Raw genomic sequence first — 24,050 nt, 5'->3', positions numbered from 1 at the left:
GCAAGCTTAACTAGAGCAGACCTACTGTTAGCCAAATTTTGCTGATTTTATTGTGAAAAGGGTGTAAACTGTACACTTTCAAGATGAACCTAAACGAATTCAGACCTACGGATGCCAGCAACCTTGCAGAAATCAAAGTTTGCGCCATCTCATATCTTGAGATTCAAAAATCACAAACAAAACTAACATCCAAACAGAATTATAAAATTTAAGAGATGAATTGTAGAATAACCAAGAAACAGACCAAATTCTGTAGCCAAAAAAACAGCCTTGCCAACAGAATAAGAAAAGCATTGTTTCTCCTTCCTACAACGCAAAAAACATTGCTGGTTCTCACTACAATGTGAAAAACAAAATTCTCTTATCTACTAGCAGAATTGTGTCTAATAGCGGCCTACTCCCCACACTCTGATTGTACCATCTGTGTATCCAGTGAACAGTGTGCTTCCGTCTGAGCTCCAACTCAAACTAGTGCAGTACAGAATCTGAAAGGGCACAACAAATAATCATATTGTAAGATGATAACTCGTCCCATCTTTAAACAAAACAAAACTATGTTAAGAGTTGCCCTATGTTTGGGAAAAAAGAAAAGCAAGCAATGAATAACAAGGACGTCTCAGCTATATCTTGAACTCTCATAACAAAGTGCAAATGGAAAAAGTGGACTCAAACCCATCAGGTCACCTTAATAACCATATTTCTGTCTTTTCTACATAAAAGTCCTAGACCGCATACAACAACAGCATAAATATCGCGGACCCAAATGGGAATATGATTGTTTGATCCTTCGAACAACCAAGCCTAAGAACAAATACAACACCATATTGAACCCAAAAGTCCGAAACGAAGACACAACTCAGGGATCTCCAAACCAAATAGTTAGGATGTAGGAACCTCATTTTCCTCCACTGACAGAAATATAAACAGGCCTCATAGATCTTGGTGGATAATATTCATCATGTGGATTTACCATCAAGGATAGCAAAGATTATCATCACATCATGGGCACAAGATTAACAAAATAATCAACTCATGGATCTTCAAACTAAATAGTTGGGACTTAAAAGCTCTCATTTTGCTTTACTTACTCTCATTTTCTTTACTTGCAGAAATGTAAACAGACCTCAGAGATCTTGGTGGATAATATTCATCATATGGTCTTACCATCCAGATTAGCAAATATTATCATCACATCATGGGCCCAAAATAGGAAACAAATATAAATGAAGCTTTGCTTAGTTGCAGAGACAAGAATGCCACAGATAATCAAAATCCAAGTGCTTACAAAGGCAGACGTTTTAGTATCCTACGTGCAAAACCCATTCCATCAAGACTACAGGAAAACATCTCATTTACCTATCATGTATGAAATAAATGGGCCTCAGAGATCTTGGTGGAAAATGTTCATCATAGGTCTCACCATCAAGAGTAGCAAATATCATCATCACATCATAGGCCCAAAAAAATGAGAAAATGTACATGACAAGAACTTCTAGATCAAGCAAGACACTATTAAAAAAAATTATGAAGCAAGCCAAAGAGATTACTAAGACAAACTACTTGCTGTATAGCTACAATCACGAGGAGAACACTATGGACAACAAGCGTTGAGTTCAACCATGGGAACCATATTATTCCTTCATTTCTTTCCAGTGGTAAAAGTTGGAAATGGGCATTAGAGATATTGGTGTATAACATCCTCACGATCAAGGAATAGCAAACACCATACCATGGGTCCAAATTAGAAAGTGAGAACTTTCCAACAATAAAGATCAATCAAGCCACAATTGATTTCTGAAAACAACTAAATACATAAAATTAGTAAAAGTAGCGTACCATCGAAAAGTCTCAAATCAAGACCTACGCAGAAAACTATTGTCAAGAACATCTGTATGACCCGGCCTCACATATCTTGTGGACAGGATTCATCATCAGAATTTCACATCAACAACAAGAAATGCCACCACATCATAGGCCCAAAATAGATAAAGAGGAACTGAATCACAATAGCAACACAACAAACGAATTTGACAAAAGAACTAATCACTGAATAAGTGGCTAGGACCTTCAAAGGTCTAGTCAGGGACTAGCCAAGGCTTAAATGAGTAAGAAGTCAAAATAAAAAAAAATAGAAAATTAATATTAACATGAAAAAAAAAATCAAAGACCCTCACATAACCAACCAAACAGAGTGCACATACACTACCATGTTCTTTTTCAATACAAAACCCAGGAAAAAAAAAACAGGTTGACCCGTCCAACTTGGCTGGCCACCTGGGTGACTACATGATAGATGTGTGTCTGGCCCCTGGGAACCCAAGCTTTTGGATACACTGATGATAAAACTCAAGAAAATCATTATTAACAGCATTGCGTAGACCTTTTAACTGCTGATGATAGGTTCCTTGGTCAAAGGTAAAAACTAAGAAATGTAGTCATAAATCAATAGTTCAAGTAGTTTACATAATAATAATAATAATAATAATACAACTTAAAAGATGGACATTCATCCAAGCCCCAAGGCCACTAACATGTATTTGTATATTCAAGGAAGAGGAGTCCACCTCAGTCTCAGCCACATTGCATAAAATGTATTCTACATAAATTTTCTTAGTAGCCCCTTTCAACATTATTTCTGGCTTTTTAGTCATACGGAATTGCGAATTCTAGTTACATAGAATGAGCACAAACACCAATAACTAAACGACCTCACTTGTTATAACTTGAAAACCCAAATGGAATTATATTTTTCAACAAAACAGACATGGAGCAAGTTTTTGTCTCTCTATCCTCTCGATGGGCTCTTCTCGAAATACCAACACATCCAACTTAGCAAAGATAGGCAGGCAGGAACGAGACAAAGGAAAAAACCGTGCAACATATACTTAATATGTGGATTTCATTTTTCTTCAATACTCAACAAATAAACCAAGTATAGGCCATAATAGGAGTTCCTGATTGACTAGCCGCAATATAACTGCTTATGTATCACACCAGCTAAAATTTTCAGGATGCTGGATTTAGATGAAAATGTTAACAAGTTTATATTTAAGCATCATATGTTGAAGTTCATGAAGCTAATGAGTCTCATGATTTAAAAAGAAAAGGACAAAAAAAAGTAAGGAATTCCATCAATTATGCGAAGCTCACACAGGAGGACGAACTTGAGAGATAGATCTAAAAGTAAATGCGACATGATTGTTAGAAAGATACGATGACGCAACAACAGGAAATCTATAGTCAGGAAAAACTAGGAATATAGCCAAAACAATATGACCATCGCTACCACAAACGGCAATTACCACAATGAAATAAAAGCACTGCGAACGGTAGAATTTCAAGACCAGAAAATGACAAATGTGACGTGCTTCAATTCAAAAGGCCGCAACAGTAATCGAACATACCGTACTTTCACATATCGTAAATAACAGAATTTAAGAGAATATTATTTCACATAGACTAGACGAATAGTTAATCAAGAGAATGAGAACATTTTTTTCTCTGCGCACAATTTTTCTCTGCCACCACTAATCCATGGCCGGTCAAATTTAACAACAAAACAATGAAAATGTGAACACATCTCCGCAAAGAAAAATGAACAATGTTTCGAGTGGGGGAATGGCTAAAAGAAAATACAGTGAGATTCCAGAACCGTAGCCGTGAAAGACAATGACAATTCACAGCGAAAAAAGGAAAACATGGAGAAAACTTGTTCACCTGATTCTTTCCGGCGGTGATATCAGGCTTGAGCTCCTGCACGATGCTTTTGCTCTCTAGATCCCATATCTTAACGCTGTCCTCGGTTGCGGCGCAGAGCCAGTACCTGTTGGGGCTGAAGCACAGTGCATGGATGATGCCGCCGGCGTCAAGGGAGTACAGACGCTTCCCCTCTGCAAGGTCCCAAAGGAGGGTGACGCCATCCTTGCCGGCGCTGGCGCAGAGAGACCCGTCGGGGGAGACGGCGACGGTGTTGACGTAGCCGGTGTGGCCAGTGAGGGTGCACCTGAGCTTGCAGTTAGTGAGATTCCACACCTTGACGGTCTTGTCCCAGGATCCGGAGACAATGGTGGGAGAATAGGTGTTCGGGGAAAACCGGACGCAGCTGACCCAATTAGTGTGGCTGTCGGCGTCCTGAATCGTGTATTTACACTCGCCGAGAGTGTTCCAGAGCTTGATGGTGCGATCGCGTGAGGCGGAAACGATCTGGCGGTTGTCGACAGAGAAGGCGACGGAGAGCACGTCCTTGGAATGGCCAACGAAGCGACGGGTGGTACAGCCTGTGCTCAAGTCCCACAGACGGAGCTCGCCGTCCCAGGAGCCGGAGAGGGCGAACTGGCCATCGGAGGAAAGGACGACGTCCTGGACGAAGTGAGAGTGGCCGGTGAGACGGCGGCGAGGAACGCCGTAGTTCGAGCCTTCCTCCTTAGTGAGGGTCCAGACGAGGACAGACTTGTCACGCGAGGAGGAGACGATCATGTCCGAGTTGTCGATCGGCGTCGCAATCGCCGTCACGGTGTCGGAGTGCCCCTTAATCGTCCCCCTCAGCACCAAACTCTCCGCCATTGCTCTCTCTCTCTCTCTCTCTGCGGAAGATGTGGCGGAGAGAGAGAGAGAAATGTATCAGTATAAGAGAGAGATGGAAGACCCAGATAGGGGTTAGGGTTTTGGCTGAAGGGATGGGAACAGGTTGGACCCGGAACCTGTTTTGGTTGACCCGGTACTATGTCCGTTTGTAATTTCCAACTAGGTCGGACACTTTCACCATTATCCTTCAAATCGGGTTATGTATTCTTAGAATTTCCAGTTGCGGACTCAAGTCCTCTCCTAATTAGCATTTTCACGTGACTCCAAAAGGGATATTTGGATTATCCTCTCATCTAACATAATTTTGAGAAAATTGATTTTTAAAAAACAAATTTATTCATGAGTTTTCTAAGTATGGATATTTGGCTGACATACCTAAAACCTGATTTTTTTGAATAATTTCGTGAGGATCATGTTTTTCACTCTTTTTTATAAAATCTAATTTTGTGGAAATTAAATTTTCTTCATATCTAGTTTTGATGTCATCCAATCATGCTTTGTAGAACCAGATGCGTGTCCTCTTGAATGGTTCATGTAAAAAGAGCCAACCATATAAATAATTTCAATATTTTTGTTGCACTTGTAATAATTTCAATCTACTATGTGTAAATTGTTGGAACAAGAAATACGAAGCTTTATTGGGTTTTATTAGGGCATTGTCTTCATGGGAAATTTTCTTTTATCCAAAATAGAAAGATTTTGGCAGACTGCTAAAATCTAAAAATATATGATTGAAATAAAAATATATGAACCATCCAAAAATATTTGGCATCCTAATTATGTAAATTTCATTCTCAATACTTACACTATACATTTATTTATGGCAACATTGTAACTGTATGACACTTCCAAGATCAATATGAGCTCAGTTTGAACTAAGTGGTGCCATTTAAGTTTTATTACTTGTAAAGTACACTCAATACACCAACATTTTCATATGTGATAATTTTGAAAATAATTTAACATATGTGTTATTTAAAAGAGAATAACTCTTTAAGGGGGTGTTTGATTATTCTATATTTAAAATCCAAGGATGCAGCTTGATATGTTTGTCCTGATATGCAAAATCTATGTTTCACATGACCTTAAGTCAGAACTATAATCCCCACTTAAAAGGCCATTTGCAGCAACAATGTACTGTTACTAGAACCACTGTTTCATGAATATGTTTATTTTTTCAAGCAAATTAACAAGACAATAATAGTGTGTTACATAAAATAATGTGTGTCCGTTCAATAAATACGGCTCAAAGTTTGGAGCATATTTATGAAACATCATGTATGAATTTGAGGTTGAATAAATTCATGAAATAGTTACAAACGATTTCATTTACCAAATGAGAATGATCATGATGAATCTGTTCTTAAGATGAGAGGAAGGAGAATCTGTTCTTAAATCAATGGTTCTCTCACTAACAAGTAACCGGCGACCAGGCGAGTCTCGTGTTTGACTCAGACTGTCCATCATGGCAGATCGATCCGATCAAGCGAAGAGAGAAGTCAGCACGACACCGAGGAATGACACGACCAACGAAATTGACTGTTTTGCGACCGAATTTTGTGCTATTTACTGCAATGCCCACCGCCCCCGCCTTGCATAAGGGGGAAAGAGATCCCCGGCAAGGGAAGCTCCGGTTCCTCTCGGATCCCCCGAGATCAACGGCCGGAAATCCGTCTACTATTCTCCTCCGGTGACCGTCGCCTTCCACGTCGCAATCCGAGTTTTCGATCGAGTGTCGGACTTCGATGCGTTCTAGCTATTCCGTACGAGAAGAGGCGAGGAATCGGTTTGCTTTTCCGGCGCTTGGGGAATGGGGAATCTCTTCACGAAGAAACCGAAAGTCACTGATGTCGACAAGGCCATCCTCTCGCTTAAGACGCAGAGACGCAAGCTCGGCCAATACCAACAGCAGGTACATCAAAAAGAAGTCGAAACATGGAAGAGACTTTTCTGTTTTTTTCCTTTTTTACCGGATAAGTTGCTTCCTTGTGGACCCGGTGTTTTAATCATAGCTGTTTGGACGTTTGTATCACGTCGAAATTACGTTGAAGTTCGATCATTAGAATGTGTTTTCTGTTTCTCGATTGCCTTTGTTTGGATGTTTGAAGAATCCAGCAAAATGGGATAATTCTGGATGCGATATTAGAAACATCCTAAACTTTTCCCAATTCACGGCTAATGGACTGCTTGCTATCGACTCCTTCATTAGATATGTATGTCTTCCTTGTTTAAGGACTGAACGTGATCCCTAGTCAAGGTTTTAGCTCGTAATGAGCCTATGAAGGTTGTGCATATTTGGTTGGATTAGATTTTTCTACTTTCACTTCGTCATAATTATAGCTTCCAGTTGTATGAAAAAATCCTATAAATTGAATGCAGTTGAATGACAGGAACAGTGGCTATAAGGGTAAATTCATCCCGTGAATGACTGGGAGAAGGCTTTGTTGATTAAGGATTACAAGCCTATAGTGGATTATGTTTGTGATAGATGCAAATTTGTATTTTATATGGCTCACTGCAAATATTAGGTTCAAGTTTAGTAAAGAAGTGGAATAAGGTTCCTAATTTCTGTGGAACCAGCTTGTTTTGGCATAAGACTTGTCTGATAACCAAACTTCAGGAACATATACTGCATTAGTGGCGTATAAATTTTAACATATTGTCTTCTTATTCTTTTAAACAGGCTAGGGTATTATTGGATTTTGGTTTCCAGACCTCTGCTACCGATTAGAAGAAAAACTCAAATTCATACAAAATGCATTGGAAATGTTTATTTCAATGGATTTAAAAGTGGTTGATATGCTGAACCTTGTATTGAAACAGCACCCAATTTTTGCATTTCATTGCAGCTAGAAGCTGTGATTGAAGCTGAAAAGCAGGCTGCCAGAGACCTTATTCGTGAGAAGAAGAAAGATAGAGCACTCCGTGCCCTGAAGAAGAAAAAGGCTCAGGAGGAACTACTAAAGCAAGTTGATACGTGGCTTTTAAATGTCGAACAGCAAGTGGGTATTCTGAAAATATTAGCCTACGTTCATGTTATCTTCTGACCTCTCTTTGAGACACACTGACTGTATTTCTGACTGCACTAATGTGTACAATGCCATGCAGCATACTATGAGTAGGATCTTAATACACGCTTAATCTTGTCTTATTATAGTTGGCAGATATAGAACTAGCCAGCAAACAGAGAGCTGTTTTTGAAAGCTTAAAGGCAGGAAACAATGCTATCAAGGCAATTCAAAGTGAAATCAATATAGAGGATGTTCAGAAGCTTATGGATGAGACAGCTGAGGCAAAAGCTTACCAGGAAGTATGGCTTCCATTTCTCATGTTTTTTGTAGACAAGTACAATTTTTAATAACAATGATTATTAGATTGTCAATTCAACAAGATAATGAGTGCTGAAATCCATGTTGATCTATAAGTATTGTTTTGCATAAAATTTTTCATGATACGTGGAGAGAAAGAGGGAGCAAGATTGAGAAAGAGAGAGTATGCATTATACAGTGGGCATCTATATACACCAACCAAAACATGTACTTCTCCTCTAGCATTTGAAGCCCTGGTGATTCTTTATTCTACTACTATAACAGAAGAAGCACATTTCTAAAACTTGTAATTGAAGGGTGGTACTGGACTTTGAAACCAGTCTAGCATTTGTTTTATGATTTCTTTACATTGACATTTCCATTATATGCTAACCTGCTAAGCAGAAGGTGCCAAATAGGCAAAAGTATTGAGGACTTGTTTTCTGGGTAACTAAAAAAAATGCTAATTTTATTATTTTACATAATAAATGCTAACAAATTTGCTTTCTCCAAGTCAATTTTCTGTAAAATTTTGTTTTGGTTAGCTGTTAAAATATGAAAACCTGGTTGATAATTCTGATTATTCTGGAACATGAACACAACAGAAAGGAAAATGTGATGGTATTGCAGAGAATTTCATTATCTATAGGAGCATATGTTTTTTTTTCTTTCTCTTATCAAATAATAGAGCAGTTCTATTATAATGCTGACAAGTATTTGCACTTTTTGGTAATAAGGAACTTGATGCTATACTGGGACAGCAGCTTTCTGCAGAAGATGAGGAGAATGTGTTAGCAGAGTTTGAAAACCTGGAAACTGAGGTGGGAAGTTGTTATAACTATCTTCTGGTCATCAGTTTTTGTTTACATGGTTATATTTCAGTCTCTTTTTTTCCCCGTTGATCTGGTTTCTGTCACTGTTGCAAGGTACATAGGCCTTACTAATCATCCTATGATGCTCCCTATTTTTAGAAAAAATTCTTCTCCTCGATGACCTCTTCTTTTTCCTATTTGAGGAACATGCTTACAATGTTACATGACATTTAGACTTTAACATTTGAAATTTTGAAGGATGCATAATAGTTTTTTCATCAGAAGCATGAGTACTTGCAGTCTTATCAATCTATAATATGTTGATAGCTTGTGCATTCCCCACTGATAGAGTTGCAAATCCTGTGTCATGTGTTTTTGGAAGCTGTGCTACTTAAGCACTTTTTTGATCCATCATCCATCATATCCAAGATAGCTGGATACTTATGTTGACATTAACATCCTTTGTGATGCCTTCTTCTATTTACAACGTGACACACAAGAAAAAATTGATGCACTATGCTACAATGTTTTATGTCGAACACAATTGGTAGCAATTCCCCATCCAGCACAGTTTGGGCATGTGCATGAGCCAAGCAGGCCATGTATGCTGGCAGTCTATGAAGTATGAACTTGTCAATTATCATGAGCAGAATGGAGCCCATGTTCGTTGGTGCCTGCACATGGGCTGGCTTCTCTTCTGGACAAATTTTTTTGAAGTAATTTTGAAGATAACTTCGCGTGTGTATGTTTAACATGAATATATGTGGCATAAAATGTCTATTTTCTTAGTCAATGTATAGTATGTAATATAGACGTTACTTAGATATACCAATGAACTTATATGAGCCAAACTGAGATGTTCGACCTCTTTCCATGCTTGGCTTATCAAGAAATGCAGAACAAGCGATCTTGTATCTGTCAATCCTCTTTGTCTATCAGAATAAGCATGATGAGTGAAATGGAGCTAAACCGTAAGCTGCTCAACTTGTTTTGCTGCCCTGTACACAAATTTGAGAGTGAAAATCTGTCCTTGTATTTGATAACATGATTCATTGATCACATACCCTGGTTGGATGTCAATAAACTGTTTCTAAAACTTAGGATTTAACCAAACTAGCTTTTCCGAGAATCTTAAATACCAACAGCCTGAATGCCTTTAAAGAATGGGCACACCCTCTCCAGCAACCTGCCTCTACTGTTCTCCAATCAGTGTGTGGTCTCTAGAGTCTAAATGGCTAAATCCCATGTTCTTCTAGACAAGAAAAGGAAAAGACTTTTGACTTTGGACTGCCTAGACGCTGGAATCCTGTTTTGCTGGCACTACACCCGCTGGGTCATGTAACCAGCCATGTCTCTGTTCTGTTGGAAACTTGGAAACTGCTCATATTGGCCATCATGTGGATGTCCCCCACTAGCATTACATGGAACCCCCTAGATGCAACAATTAAATTGTTTTCATGACTGCCTGTATTTCACTTAACATGCGCAACTAAGTATATCCCAACCATACTGCTAAATGCTTGAAGATGTGGAAATATTCCATCATCATTCCTTAGTTGATTTTTAAGACCATGTTGCCCTTATTGGATGTTTTTTGCAACCAAACAAGCTTATCTAGTTGAGGAGCTCATGAACATGTGATGAACAAGGAATCATGCACTAAGCATTTATATGATCTACAAAAGATTAACATAATGGACCATCTGAGACTTGCATTCATTGGGTCAGTGAAACCAGAGAAAATGGTTTGGAACCAATGGTGTTAAAAAAAGTCAATGCTAAATTAAAGATATGGTTTCAATGAAAGCCATCCAAGGTTCTTTTATAGTCAAACTGGCTCTGAAACAATAATTAGAACTGTTGCTTCATCATTGCATCTCTTATTTTAGACTGGAAACAGAGCTTTATTGTATGAGCTAGTTCTCTGTTTTGTTTTGTAAGTCCATATGACTAAAGGTAGTACATGCCTGCACTGTATATTACTGTTGCACGTTTTGTGTTTGTGGAAGTTGAAGGGATTATAAAGATGACTTGGGAACTTCGTTCCTGTTTCAAATTACTTATTGTTTAATTTCTAGTTAGTGTTGTTTGCCTTGATCGTTTGAAAGCTATAAAAGGTGCTTGAGATCTTGCCTTGTACTTGCTCCGGTTTTCTTAATGACAGTCACTTAATTGAATATACTGCTAGGAGAGCGCGACCTCTTGATTTTTTTTTTTTTACTTAATATGTGCTCCAGTTACTGCATATGTCTCCTACACTAAATTTGTATGCATGGGATGTTGGATCATGTCCAAATTTTCAATAATCATATTGTTGCTTCAATATCTTAGGTTGCACTTGAAGCTATGCCAGATGTTCCTGTCCAGCTATCTCATGTAGAAGAAAGAGATGAAGCAATTGGGGAAGAGAGAATGGACCTTCCAGATGTACCGACAGAGGTTCCAGCTATCGCAAAGAAAAAAGGTATTTATGCTTTTTTAAAAATAAATTATGCAGTATTTACTGTTCCATGCACTAGATTCAGATGCGTCTGTGTGACACTGAAGAAACCCTGTGTTGTTAATGCAGTTATGGAGGAACCATTGCCTGCATAATCGTGGGATGTTTGTCGAAGGCAAACTATGTACATCAACGGAGCCTTGTATCTTATATGTTTATATTTCAACCACAGTCAGACAGTTCTTTACATACTTGATCTTGTTTATATACTATTTTTGAGAGCATTGAATTTTTCATTGGCCTTTTATTTTAAAGAATCAGCACTCTCTCCAACGCCAAACATTTGTTTTAATTACTTGGTAGCTTCGTAAGAGAATGCTATGGTGCCTAGTTCTGATTCTGGTTTATCAATCTCTTAACAATGGCGTGGTTGAAATTCACCTCGTTGCAAGACATTTTCAATACACGGACACGGATATATATAAATACGAGAGCAAAAAGCGTATCGAAAATACCGAACCCAAAGATGTGGATCTCATTTCATGAGAAAAACCTGTGCCGAAACCATTCACAAAGGTCATTATAAACTCTTTGTAGTGCGCAAATAGGAGGAGATTTTCATATGCTAACAAAAACGGGAAAGCATCACTGCGCTTTTAGGATTTTGCGTGTCTATTAAGTGTCTCCCGGCACCATTAATAGTTCTTGCAATTTGCCGCATTTTGACAAAAACCTGTCTGATGCCTTTAGAGAAAATTATTCTTACGATATGGACTAAAACTTCGAATTTTCCTCGTTTTCTCTCGACGAGAGAATATGAAAGCCCTTTTTTTCCATTTATTGGGACCAACTAGTTTGGACTAGGACCTGACCAATTGTTTTCGTGGAGTCGGTCCTGCATTGTGCTTCTTAACTAGATATCAGGAACATCCAGGAGTGACTCAAAGCACGACCCAACAACTACTTGACACGAAGGACATAAGCCACGTGGGAACTGTAAAAAATGAAGACCGTTGAGGAAGGCTGATTGGTGCCTACAGATGCTAACAGTAACATGTTGGTATATAACGAAATATACAACTGGTAACGCCGGAAAACAGATAAAATAAATACCTTGACATTCTTATGGTAGACAGACCAACAAAGCCTGTATTAAATCGTAGACAAAGCGTGCAACCCTACAATGAAACTCCAAGTATTATACAAAAGCTCGAACTAGGCATAGTAATTTAAGCTTGATTTCTTCTTTGCTTGAACTTGGATAATTCCTTCATTGAAATCTTCGTGGTTAACCTGAGTACGCCAAAAGGGGATGATTGAGACCATCAAAATGCAAGAATATTTGGAAAAAAATATGGACACAATTAGAAAAGTTCAAGGAGCAAGACCTCAGTTGCATCACGGCGTAGAGCCAACATGCCAGCCTCCACACAAACAGCTTTCAATTGAGCCCCATTAAAATCATCGGTTGAACGTGCTAGCTCTTCAAAATTAACGTCCGGGTGAACGTTCATCTTCCTTGAGTGGATCTGTTGCACAGAGACCATATTTCAATCCCGTTATGCATCACAACCAACATATGGGAGCAACAAGACTCACCTGCAAGATTCGAGCTCTTGCTTCCTCAGATGGGTGTGGAAACTCAATCTTGCGATCTAGACGGCCTGACCGCATGAGAGCAGGATCAAGGATGTCTGCTCTGTTAGTAGCTGCTATGACCTGCTTGCCACCCACGATTTAAAAAAGCATTCATTGTTCAGTTCCAGAAATCTGGGATAAACAAATTGTACCCATCTTGGTGCCCAATAGCCAACTGGATAGCTAGGCAATGAGGTTGTTTAATCCTAACTAAATGCAAATGCAGGTTTCAGTTCCATGATGAACTCATTCTAATTAAAAAAGGAAGGAAAGGAAAACCATCAAATCAAATTTGTCATGACAACAGGAAGAGACATAGCATAAAATGGAAGAAAGAGACTAACTTTTTAAAACCTAAAAGTGAAAGTCTACTCATAATAAAGAAATGCTAAGCATGCAAACATGTAAATAACAAATCTATCTAAACATGTCCAAGGAAGCAACTTTGAGTAAGGAAAAAAAAACATATAAAAGAGGCTGATAGCTGAGAGGCATTGGCAAAACAGAATGTCAATCTCATAACAGAAGCATCGATAACAAGTGATGGGCTCACATCAAAAGTCAAAGCTACCAATTGACTGACAAAAGAAAAAAGACCAAGATGCTATACTAGAAAAGCCAAAGAGAAAGAGAACTTTATGTTCTTCAACCAAAAGTACTTGCATCTCTTGGTGTTTTTCTGTGTGTGTGTGTGTGGATATACATATACATGCACTGGAAAAGAGGGAGATAACAAACAAAGCCTAATTGAATTTTGTGAACCTTACCTTTATACGATCATCACTGCTAAAACCATCTAATTGATTTAGTAACTCTAACATTGTACGCTGCACTTCTCTATCCCCACTGACCTCACTGCACCGAATAAGGTAATGAAAGAGAAATAGAAAACACAGAACACAACAAATTCCCAAGTTTACAGAAACGACAGAATTAAAAAAAAATGTTCATTTATCACATGACCCAAGGCAAGGAAGAGTCAAACAAGAAACAGGACGGTAAAGAACAGAAGTTTATGGACAAACTTTCAACAAACGGTAAACCCATATGGAAATTTAAAGAATGACTTTGTGATTTCATGCATCCTTCAACAAAGTTAAACAACAAAGAAGATGGTGAGAACAAATTTTCAAATAAACAAGATCAGCAGGTACTTTTTTAGGCAATTAAACCACCATTCTTCGTTTTTACATTTTCTATCTAGGAAGATCTGATCTCCTACCTGTCAAATCTTTTTGTTCCAATGGCGTCAATTTCATCTATAAATATAATACAAGGAGACTTCTCTTTTGCAAGCTGAAATGCATCACGTACAAGCTTTGCTCCATCACCGATAAACATCTGAACAGGTCAACATGTCCATTTGAGAGTCAAATTTCAACAAAAGAGTCCTATGAATGGTAATACAGATAAATATCCAATGTTCAGGAAAAAAATTTAAAACCTACAGGCAGCCAAGGGCACACGCCAAACAACATAATTTTTTTTCTAGCTTGTTGATATAAAACCGCAGCAAATGATATCCAGCATTTCAAATGAACCATTCGAACCAAAATGATCCAATCAAGGGCTTCTTTTTCCTTTTTCCGAGGCTCCAGCATGGGAACATTACAAACAAAAAATTTCTTAAGCCCTTGTCCAGATGGATTCTACCCAGGACCAAATTGTTCCTTTATTGAGAGGCTTCTAATCAATTCAAACAGATCTTTAGCAAATACGAAAATTGAAATGTAATATTATGGTGGTCGCAACAGAATGCCAGTTAACAGCCCTATACAATTATTGAAAACACGGACACAACTAAGTGCAAAAAACAGAGAAAGAAAAGGTGCTTTCACCTGCACAAGCTGTGGACCTGCTAGCTTCAGAAATGTAGCATTTGTCTGAGCTGCACAAGCACGTGCCATGAGTGTTTTTCCAGTTCCTGGAGGTCCATAGAGAAGAACACCCTTGGGTGGACGAACACCTAATTTCTGGAACCTTTCCTTGTGAGTCATAGGCAGTACAATTGCCTCAACAAGTTCTTGGATCTGCAAAGAATACCAAAATTAGAGCTTTAAACATCTAATGTCAGAACTAGAAGCAACAGAAACTAACAATGTGAAAACATTGAACAGATTCCAAATTATAGATGAAACATTTTTTCAAATTGTAAAAACTACCGAGAAAAATAAAAGCAACGTAACTGGAACCTTTCACCAAATTTGATCTACCTGCTTTTCTAGTCCTCCTATGTCATTGTAATCTTCTGTCGGTTTCTCATCCACCTCCATGGCCTTAACACGAGAATCATATTCAGATGGCAAAGTGTCCAATATTAAGTAGCTATCTTTATTAACTCCAACTAAATCACCAGGCTTTAGTTTATCAGGGTCTACAAGTCCAACCACAGGAAGAAAGATTGTCTGCATGAAAGCATTCAGGACCACAGAAGCTTTTGTTAGAATTGCAGGTCAGACAACACCATGTATTCCACAATAAAATTAACACAACCTATTACATGATACAACTGAAAGAACAAAGAAAATTCTATTAGAATATGAATATCTAATGAAGAGAGAAAAAAGAAAGCAAAGAAAACACAAGCAGCATCAAGTTTATGGGACAGTTTTCTTACTTGACGTGTAGAGGTTTTCAAAACGACGCATTTCCCTTTTCTTTGTGAGTCTAAATCAACATTAGCACCATCCTCCTCAGCCTCGTCTTCAGGATTCATTTCTAGGATCTAAGTAGGATTCAGAATTAAGAGAGATATCAGTTAAAACCATAGGATTAGCATAAATGCAGACATTTTTATCACAGAATAAAAAATAACAGAAAAAAAAAGACGCGAGCTAATGAAATCCAATCAAAGAATGTTGGAAGCAAGCACTATCTCTGCATTATCACTTACACAGGAATCTAGGGTAGAAACCATGAGTGCAGCCAGCAAGAAACTGTAATTCATCAGGCAGCTCAAACGCATGACGCATACGCTAAAAAAGCAGAACATATCCATTTACCTAATGATACGAGACGAAATCAACAACTATATGCATTCGCTGCGCTTATATCACTCAATTTGGATAGTCAAAAACAAAATTTTCTCATCATAAAGCTGAAGACAAATACGGATACTCGATAACGCGGAGAAATTTTGAATCCAAGTAAAGCTTCTCGTAAACGGAATGAATGGAACTCTCAAAAGCAAATCAACCAAGCAGGATAGGTTTCAAGGAGATGTTTTGGATTATTCAAACGATGAAGAAAAAATCGATTTCGTTACCTCGACGATGTTTCCCACCAAGTAAGGCAGTTGTTTGTTGAGTTTGATCTTCTCTTGGTTCTCCTTGATCTTATCCCTAAGATTGTCCAATTCGAGGTTCGTTCTTTGCATCTCATCCTTCACAACAACCCCACAGAATGATGAAAAACAATGGAAAGCGTCACAAAATAGTAAAATGAAAGAAGGCAGGCAAACCAATACCGCCCCACTGAGCGGATGATAGAGCCCCACAGACAGGGAGAGAGACCTTGAGGATCCTGATCTCATTGTCGAGAAGGCGGGAAGCTCTGACGATGTCCTCGATGGGCATCGACGCTAACTGGTCCTCTTCGAAGAAGCTGTCCGTCATCTTCCTCTTCTCCCCCTTGCTCAGCACTCAGAAAAAGAGAGAGAGGAGAGAGAGAGAAAAGTTCTTGTTGCTTTTCTTGAAGCAGAAGGCTTGCTTGCCGAAGAAGGGACTCAAAGGGAACAGAGAGGTCGCTCGTATCCCTTAACTTTGTAAAATTTCCTGTAAGCACCACGTTGCGCATCCAATTTTCGAGAGATGCTCGTCCTTTTCCTTTTTCCATTTAAGCGGTCGAGCTTTTATGCCCATCGGCACTGCCAAAGACGCTATGGTCGAGGCATCGTACGTTAATAAGATAGGTACGCGGTTAAAGAACTAAGATATTGAAATGATTTATCTTAAATTAATTGGGATTATTCTTGTTGAGCAGTTGCCAACAAATTCAAATATGTGACTGCCTTCTCATATTAGGAGCAAATTTTCAAAAATTCTCATTATAATGTGATGTATATACACATAAATGATTGTGTTCTTGACAAATAAGGTTCATCTATATAGTGGGATATGCAAAAATAGAAGACAAGAACCAAGAGCTATCTTGAAGGCAACTAATAAGGGAAACTCAAACTAAAATATTTAGTCACAGAACTTTTTTTTTTTGGTAAAAAATGAGCTTCTTTGAAGACCTTATGGTTCCAAACCTACCAAAATGAACACATGATCGTGGTCTTTTCGCTGTTTTAGTTCATATTTTATGAGTCCAAAACAGCTTATTGTTCATTTAAAATTCTTGTATAGTATGGCTTTTAGATAGAAAAAAATGCATACTATATTTAGGTTTATTTACCATGAAGACCACCTTCATATAGTGTGTCTTGTAAACTTCCACATATAAGTCGCAACTAAGGAGGCCAAGCAATTCTGTATAACCTTAATAACTGTTATAACCACCTTGGCATTTTCATAACAATGCAAAAATAAGAACTATTTTTTAACGTGGCTCATAATTCAGAGACCAATTCCTAAAACCTTATTTTTTAAACCACTTGCGAGGTTGCGACTGATAAATTTAGGTCATCCTTTTTTGAGTTGTTTGATGTACCAGACTAATAGGAAAATTCTAGGGTCCTTTTCACTTATTGGAGTAGTTGGGTCCTCATGGAACAAGTTTAATGTGAATAAATTGCTCCTCTTACGTGTCCAATGTATCCATTAGAGTTTACACCACAGACTACCCTCTTCTCTATAACGATTCTGCATACCTTAGCCAGGCAAGTTGTTTTAAGGCATTCAAATTGGAGAGCAACAAGAACTATGTTATAAGCACAGGTTGCTCTCTGCAACCTATGAAACCTTTTAGAACTGAAGTCCAGAATTAAAAAATGACATCCCAGGCCAGTCTAGAGTAAAATCATATCGGAGCTAATCATCCTGCTGATACTAAGAAACAGGCTACCAAGAAGTGGAGAGCAAATTCAACCTAAAGCCACATTTCCAGCAAGAAAAGTGCGTACATATTGTTATCACCAAAACTTGGACTGAGAAGATAATGGCCAGGGACTGTCATAGGAAAATGTACATTTCAAAGAATACTAACAGTTTTCCAGATGCAAAATCAGGATTAAAAAACATCAGTGGATTGCACTCGTACATCTGCTTCCTTATATCATTTCAATCAGATACAATACAAGAAGAAGCGGTAGCCCATGGGGAGTGCAATTAAAGGCTTGCAACTTCACTTTTCAATGCCTGTGGTATTCACTGCTCAGAACGTGGCATCTTATGGGTCGACACTTGGTACCAAGGCAGCCTTCCACATTAGAGAAATACAATGCAGCTTACTTTCGTAAGTAGTCAGAAGCTAGAACCAATTTGAAACTTCAAAATCACGGAATTTTCGCAGATATTTCTCCATATCTTGCCTTGTTCGCTTCCATTCTTCTCTTTCTATGACGGTGGTTGGGTCATCCCTCTGGCTCTGCAGAGAAATGGAAGGTCACATTAGAACGGGCTCATGTCAGAGGAAGAAAAGTGGAAAGAAACAAAGACCAGAGAGGTACCTGATGAATTATCTTAAAAGATGCTCCATTATCACGAATGACCAGTAGATCATCCCTCCGGTCCCTGTTTCCTCCCCCAGGAGCAGTTACCTGTTCAGAAAAGATGGTTTAACAGGGAAAAGGGACAAATTGGTTAAGAAGATGGCTCGTTCCATAATCTGGCAAAATCTCACTACCAGCAACCAACACAAGGAAGATGCAACTACCACAATATGATAAAAATTGAAAATAACTATGTCACCATAAAAGAAATACATTCGACAAGTCAAGATATCAGTAACATTACAAATTCTAAGAATGTCACTGCAACTGTAGTGTGAAAAAATCACTTCGACGCAGCAGGACGGGGAGAAGCATTCAATAGGATTTCAGATTTATACATAAAAGTCAGCCTAGCCATAGTAGCACAGCAAATCTACTAAAGCCAGGTTTTGCTCAAAGCAACTTGTTTTCCTGTGGTGTTTTTTACAAGCCCAACAACTCCAAAACGTAAAAGGATTTCGCTCCCCTAATAAGTAGAATATATTGAGTAACTATGAAAGCTATATCTGAAGCATATTACAAGCATCTTAGTATTTTCAAGTCCTTACTGATGTTTTTCAAACGATACAAGACACACCATGATGTCAACATATCATAAAATAAATGACATGCGCCTCGAACAAATTCATCACCAGTAGCTAATGCATGAAGAGTGCCTCGTGGTAAATTACCAAAACTTTTGCCCGAGTTATAGATTTGGTCTTTGAATCAATAACATAAATTTCTTCAAAATCTAACACAAACTCCCAATCGCTAGATCTCCGGTTCCGGTAATGCTTGGTCAAGAACACCTATTTACAACAGAGGCGAAAATCAGCTTGCTGAAACTATTAAGTGAATAAGATAAGCTCAACAAGGACTGAAAAGTGATAAGGAGAGCCCCTGACTACAGTGTGAGATTGGTGAGTACCTTCATTATCTCTCTGTTGGTCTTGTAAAGTGGATCCCGTGGGGCATCTATGGGCGGTTCAGTTACATGATAGTATGCGTACTCACTTTTTGCACAACGAATATACTGGCATAAGAAAAGCAAAAGCAAGGAATGATTATGTAAGCTCACTTTTCATGGAGTAGATAACCAAGATAAAATTAATAAGGATTAATTACATAAAATACAAAACCTAAATACATAAAACATAAAAGCTAAAAGCCTAGAAGATCTTGGACGCGCTCTCATGAGCAGGAATTACGTCCCTGAAATCAGCAAAGAGGAATTCGTACAACCATACCAGCGCTAAATAGTTGTAAGAGTCATCAATGAGTAGTTCTGAAATCTCGATCAGAAAACAAGTTCGATAAAATGACTGGATATATCTAAAAGCGAAATTTGATAAACCAGCAAAGATGCAGAAAGCATTCAAATAGGAAGAACTTCCACAGCTGTAAAGCTGGAAGAGGAAGGCAGTTCAACTGCTTAAGATAAAACACACGGAAGCCTTGGTCTCACCTTCTGCGGCATGGGCGCCAAAACCTTTGGGATTGAATAGATATCAGTGTCCGGTGGAGTAACATACATCTGCCTCAATCAAACATACAACAGAACATATTAGCCAAACCCAAAACAGAGTTCCTAGAGAAGAAAATGATGGAAAACTAGTGAAGCCAAGTAGATGAAACCGGATAGACAACATCATTAAATGTTCCCCTCGGAACGTTTTCACCCCCGTATTTACTAAAAAAAAAGCATCAAAGTAATGATAATCGAGAACATTTTCACTAATTCCTGAAGGAGACAATGACAGGAATCAAGTAAATAATCACGAATTCACCAGACGATGAAACACGCAAAGGAAGTCCGATTGTTCAGTCTCGCTTCGTTTGCGAGCAATTCGCATCCAGACCCCTCAGTAATAGCAAAAACACCATTAAAAGAAACAGAAAACTAACACTAAAGTGGCAAAATTCCAACTCCCAGTTACCTCCCTGAAGTCGTACACGTCGTTATCGGGATCGGGCGGCTTCCTGATGAAGAAGTCGCAGTCCAGGAGGCTAATCTTATGGAATTCTTCCTCGTTAATCTTGTAATCCACGACCATCTCCGGGTCCCAACCCTGCGTCGAGATGAAGCTTGCGCTCTCCACCATTTCGATGTCGTCGGCACTCGATGGAGCGGCCGCAATGGCGACGGCGCTAGAAGACGAGATCACGTCGTAGTCGACGTCGTAATCCTTCTTGTTATCAACCTCGTCGACCTCATCCTCCTCGTAGCCGTAGTCGTCGGGGTTCGGCGCGTCATCATCGTCGCCCTCGGCCCTTACTCTCCAATCCTTACGGGCCCTGGCGGAACACGGCCGGATGGTGGCGGAGGAGCGAATAGATGATATGAAGGAGCGGGCACCAAGAAGATAGAAGGAACAAGAAGAAGAGGAAGCGAGAGAACTGGGTTTAGGGTTTTGGAAGGGTTTTACAGATAAGGATGAGGAGGGGGAGAAAATGGAGGAAGCTGGCAGTATAACGGAGAGAGGTGGACGAAGGGGATAAGGCGTCGCGGCAACTCCCATCTTCTTCTTCTTTTGCCCGACGCAGTCGACAGAAAGGGAGTCCGGTGGGAAGTGAGACTCTAAGACCCGGGAAGCCTTTCAGATCATTTTCCGGGAAACAAATCCCCGGAATAAAATTAAACTGAAAATATCGTGCCAGAATTCTAAAACTGCTTTCCTAGATCAATATTGGAAAGAATGTGGTGGGCATGAAATGAAGGATCCCTTAATTTTGATTTTATAATTAAAATTTTAAAAAGTAAAAATTTATTTTAATGAAAATTACATTTTTAGTTTGATCTGTGTTTTTGTAAGTAGGAAATTTTGATTCCAAAATTGAAAATGTTGTGTTTGCAAACGAGTTAAGCGCTCGATTGTTTATATATATTTTTTATTCAAAAATAAGTTAATTATATTTGCTTTATTAAATATGTCAAAACAGTTAGTAATTAACCTTTAGAATAAAAACATGAAATAACTTGATGAAGGTTGATACTAGCGTATCCCTCAAGAAACCTGTTGTAAGATTTAAACATCTAAAATCTTTTATAAGAAAAAAAAAAAAGAAAATCCGCCGTGTTTGTGTTAGCCTATCAATGGTTAATCAAAATTTTTTGTATAAAATTTTGGTTATCAACGACCCAGTTTTGTCGCACTCTCTATATCAATGGAAGAGAACCGTTGATTTATAATTGGTACTTTTTCATGCTCGTCGATGCAATGCATAAGAAAGCTTCTTAGCTGAGCTGATGCATATCGTATTGATCCCTTGGCCGACATTTTCTTATTTTTATTTTAATCATTTTTAAATAATTGAAGATTTTGCATTGAAAAAAAAAAGAAATAGAACGTTACAGACCGGTACATAATTATGCAAAACAGCTGATATGCTGTATTGGTGATCGAATCAACATGGCACAGTACATTTTATACATATATATATATATATGTATAGAGAGAGAGAGAGAGAGAGAGAGAAGGAGAGAGAGATTAGTAGGTGGTAGACACTTAAATGGCAGATAAAAAACAAATTCAACCTTGACATTTTTCAGGTTAATGATTAAGGAATTTTTATCATTATTTTTCTACTAACTATCAATTTAAAAAAATCAAGGATTAAAATTATTCATTATCTATCTAGTTATTGGTGTCCAGTACATACCAATTACATATATTATATATATATATATATATATATATATATATATATATATATATATATATATATATATATATATATATATATATATATATATATATAAGGGCTGAATCCTACGGCCATTATGAGCTTTGTTCAATCATGGCCGGCCAATGTTAAAGAAGAATTCTCTCTCTCTCTCTCTCTTTCTCTCTCTCTCTCTCTCTCTCTCTCTCTCTATATATATATATATATATATATATATATATATATATATATATATATATATATATATATATATATATATATATATATATTTCAAGGTGATTTTTTTAACTAGCCTACTCGTTTATTTATTCAATCGGCAAGTTATCAATCACCAATAGCATAAAAGAAGATTAGTTGAGTCTTATGTGGGTGCTAAGAAGTAATCCTAACTTAATATCAAATTAAATTCTTGCTGACTGAACAACGATTGTTGTTTGACCAGAGTAAGTATTATTGAGAGTAAACTATAATTATAAACTCATTGACTTTTGGGCGTGAGATTAATTTTTTGCCAAGGTGTGTCATGTAAGACCCAGCATGTATCTGCATGTGAATATATATGATACGAAATGTCAACAGCAATAAGATTAAAATACATGAAAAAAAATTGATGTGCAAATAAAAAATATTTGCGCGGATTCTATGATTAATATCTTTAACTTTACTACTTACAAAGATCCGGTCAAAGATTAAATTTTATTGTTTCATTCTTTATAAATATTTCATATTTCTTTATATATGCACGTCCAATAGGAATACGCGGGGCGATAGGCTCCCACTTTATTAACAAAATACAATTTATGTCCAAGCTCGGGCAGCTGAATATCTATAAGTTTTCAATTAACTTCCTCTCTATCACACACACATATATGTCATAATGGATTTTGGCAATGGAAGAAGCTAGATGCCATTGGGGACAAGTTTTCTTCTTGATCATTTGTTTATGCAGTTAGACTTTTGAAAAATGCTGAAAATGTAATCAGATGACCAATGGCAACTATACATTAATTTTTTCCTTTCTCTCTCTCACATCAAATGAAAGGGCAGCACAACCAGTTGGTTGGATGGCTTGTATTAACCAGTTCAATTCGTAGAAGGTGCTATCCTGATGGTATTAAAGAGTGTTAATTTAGGATTAACAGCGCCATTGTAGAGGCCAAGTAGATCCTTTCTTGTCCTCTTCCTCCCCCTTTCTCTTTCCATTATATATATATATATATATATAAGGCTGTTGTTTGGCTGGGTTAGGATCATATGGGGAGTAGGACAAAGGAACATATCAGTGAAACATTCTTTGTTGATCTGCCTTAAGGGCAGGGGCGGAGGGAGGGGGGGGGGGCCGCCTAGGCCATGGCCCCACCCTGGCAAAATGAAAAAAAAAAATTTAAATTGGAAAAAAAATTATTTTTTAATCACTCTATGTATTTTTAGATTTAAATTTAGTTTGACCTTACTCAGATCCAGAGGTTGGACTGCTCTGGCTCCGCCACTGCTTAAGGGGGTGTTTGTGCATTTCAGATTTGAGACCCATAAATTTGATGCAGCATGCTTTTATTGATGTGGAAAAAGATCAACAATAAATTTCACGGTTCATCAAACCATGGATTTTAGGTCAGACCTAATATCCATTTATATTTGAAGTCCTTATTTCACATTTTAGTATTAAAATAAAAAGATCTGAGATTAGAGGGAGGAAAGGTCTGATATTAAAGCAATGAATCTCAAATAGTATCGATCTTAGATCGAAGTGGATCGAGCTGGGCAAGCATGTTTGGGGAAGGCCCAACTAATACCATGTTTAATTTCATGTATGGCGCTTCTTATATATATATATAGACTCTAAAGATGGATGAAGATACCACAAGATTTTATTTTATCTATAACTCTATCAAAGATGAAAATGATGGCTATGGGGATTGGTTGACCAATAATACACACAAGCCTTGACT

At 37.9% G+C, this 24,050-nt stretch overlaps 4 protein-coding genes and 3 non-coding genes across 7 annotated transcripts; 1 reads left to right on the top strand and 6 right to left on the bottom strand.

Moving 5' to 3' along the window:
* Nucleotides 1-183: 183 nt before the first annotated feature.
* Nucleotides 184-4,641, bottom strand: LOC116264971 (guanine nucleotide-binding protein subunit beta-like protein). The gene is made up of 2 exons (XM_031645457.2): nucleotides 3,718-4,641; nucleotides 184-485 (listed from the first exon to the last, which is right to left on the bottom strand). Exons 1-2 carry the CDS (start codon nucleotides 4,561-4,563, stop codon nucleotides 384-386), a joined length of 948 nt encoding a protein of 315 aa, XP_031501317.1. The 5' UTR covers nucleotides 4,564-4,641; the 3' UTR covers nucleotides 184-383.
* Nucleotides 927-1,008, bottom strand: LOC116265095 (small nucleolar RNA SNORD24). Its single transcript, XR_004174980.1, has one exon. It is a non-coding gene; the product is annotated as a small nucleolar RNA SNORD24 (small nucleolar RNA).
* On the bottom strand, nucleotides 1,121-1,202 carry LOC116265094 (small nucleolar RNA SNORD24). Its single transcript, XR_004174979.1, has one exon. It is a non-coding gene; the product is annotated as a small nucleolar RNA SNORD24 (small nucleolar RNA).
* Nucleotides 1,378-1,458, bottom strand: LOC116265092 (small nucleolar RNA SNORD24). Its single transcript, XR_004174978.1, has one exon. It is a non-coding gene; the product is annotated as a small nucleolar RNA SNORD24 (small nucleolar RNA).
* A 1,540-nt stretch (nucleotides 4,642-6,181) lies between the features above and the next one.
* Nucleotides 6,182-11,549, top strand: LOC116263823 (vacuolar protein sorting-associated protein 20 homolog 2). Its single transcript, XM_031643612.2, has 6 exons — nucleotides 6,182-6,496; nucleotides 7,434-7,586; nucleotides 7,742-7,894; nucleotides 8,630-8,713; nucleotides 11,036-11,168; nucleotides 11,274-11,549. The coding sequence occupies exons 1-6, from the start codon at nucleotides 6,395-6,397 to the stop codon at nucleotides 11,297-11,299; spliced, it is 651 nt and encodes a 216-aa protein (XP_031499472.1). The 5' UTR covers nucleotides 6,182-6,394; the 3' UTR covers nucleotides 11,300-11,549.
* A 696-nt stretch (nucleotides 11,550-12,245) lies between these two features.
* LOC116264975 (26S proteasome regulatory subunit 6A homolog) lies at nucleotides 12,246-16,517 on the bottom strand. Its single transcript, XM_031645461.2, has 10 exons — nucleotides 16,295-16,517; nucleotides 16,048-16,164; nucleotides 15,400-15,507; nucleotides 14,996-15,187; nucleotides 14,621-14,812; nucleotides 14,005-14,123; nucleotides 13,550-13,637; nucleotides 12,744-12,863; nucleotides 12,533-12,673; nucleotides 12,246-12,437 (listed from the first exon to the last, which is right to left on the bottom strand). Exons 1-10 carry the CDS (start codon nucleotides 16,394-16,396, stop codon nucleotides 12,360-12,362), a joined length of 1,257 nt encoding a protein of 418 aa, XP_031501321.1. The 5' UTR covers nucleotides 16,397-16,517; the 3' UTR covers nucleotides 12,246-12,359.
* A 1,377-nt stretch (nucleotides 16,518-17,894) lies between these two features.
* Nucleotides 17,895-21,049, bottom strand: LOC116263791 (PLASTID TRANSCRIPTIONALLY ACTIVE protein 6, chloroplastic). Its single transcript, XM_031643569.2, has 6 exons — nucleotides 20,355-21,049; nucleotides 19,883-19,951; nucleotides 19,346-19,450; nucleotides 19,107-19,226; nucleotides 18,394-18,483; nucleotides 17,895-18,311 (listed from the first exon to the last, which is right to left on the bottom strand). The coding sequence occupies exons 1-6, from the start codon at nucleotides 20,934-20,936 to the stop codon at nucleotides 18,195-18,197; spliced, it is 1,083 nt and encodes a 360-aa protein (XP_031499429.1). The 5' UTR covers nucleotides 20,937-21,049; the 3' UTR covers nucleotides 17,895-18,194.
* Between the last annotated feature and the right edge of the window lie 3,001 nt (nucleotides 21,050-24,050).

Source organism: Nymphaea colorata, chromosome 11, assembly GCF_008831285.2.
Source record: "Nymphaea colorata isolate Beijing-Zhang1983 chromosome 11, ASM883128v2, whole genome shotgun sequence".
NCBI classification, from domain to species: Eukaryota; Viridiplantae; Streptophyta; class Magnoliopsida; order Nymphaeales; family Nymphaeaceae; genus Nymphaea; species Nymphaea colorata.
Note: the sequence above shows the minus strand (reverse complement) of the source record. Positions and strands in the feature narration are given on the sequence as shown.

Excerpts from the sequence above, each read along its gene's own strand:
- LOC116264971 (XM_031645457.2), bottom strand. The coding sequence starts at position 4,563 with ATGGCGGAGAGTTTGGTGCTGAGGGGGACGATTAAGGGGCACTCCGAC. Across the intron at positions 486-3,717 it reads TCACCGCCGGAAAGAATCAG|ATTCTGTACTGCACTAGTTT; the intron begins GTGAACAAGTTT and ends GTGCCCTTTCAG.
- LOC116263791 (XM_031643569.2), bottom strand. The coding sequence starts at position 20,936 with ATGGGAGTTGCCGCGACGCCTTATCCCCTTCGTCCACCTCTCTCCGTT. Across the intron at positions 19,451-19,882 it reads TGGCGCCCATGCCGCAGAAG|TATATTCGTTGTGCAAAAAG; the intron begins GTGAGACCAAGG and ends TTCTTATGCCAG. Across the intron at positions 18,312-18,393 it reads CTTTTAAGATAATTCATCAG|AGCCAGAGGGATGACCCAAC; the intron begins GTACCTCTCTGG and ends ATTTCTCTGCAG.
- LOC116263823 (XM_031643612.2), top strand. The coding sequence starts at position 6,395 with ATGGGGAATCTCTTCACGAAGAAACCGAAAGTCACTGATGTCGACAAG. Across the intron at positions 7,587-7,741 it reads TTTTAAATGTCGAACAGCAA|TTGGCAGATATAGAACTAGC; the intron begins GTGGGTATTCTG and ends GTCTTATTATAG. Across the intron at positions 11,169-11,273 it reads AGCTATCGCAAAGAAAAAAG|TTATGGAGGAACCATTGCCT; the intron begins GTATTTATGCTT and ends TTGTTAATGCAG.
- LOC116264975 (XM_031645461.2), bottom strand. The coding sequence starts at position 16,396 with ATGACGGACAGCTTCTTCGAAGAGGACCAGTTAGCGTCGATGCCCATC. Across the intron at positions 15,508-16,047 it reads TGGTGGGAAACATCGTCGAG|ATCCTAGAAATGAATCCTGA; the intron begins GTAACGAAATCG and ends AATCCTACTTAG. Across the intron at positions 14,813-14,995 it reads TAGGAGGACTAGAAAAGCAG|ATCCAAGAACTTGTTGAGGC; the intron begins GTAGATCAAATT and ends TATTCTTTGCAG.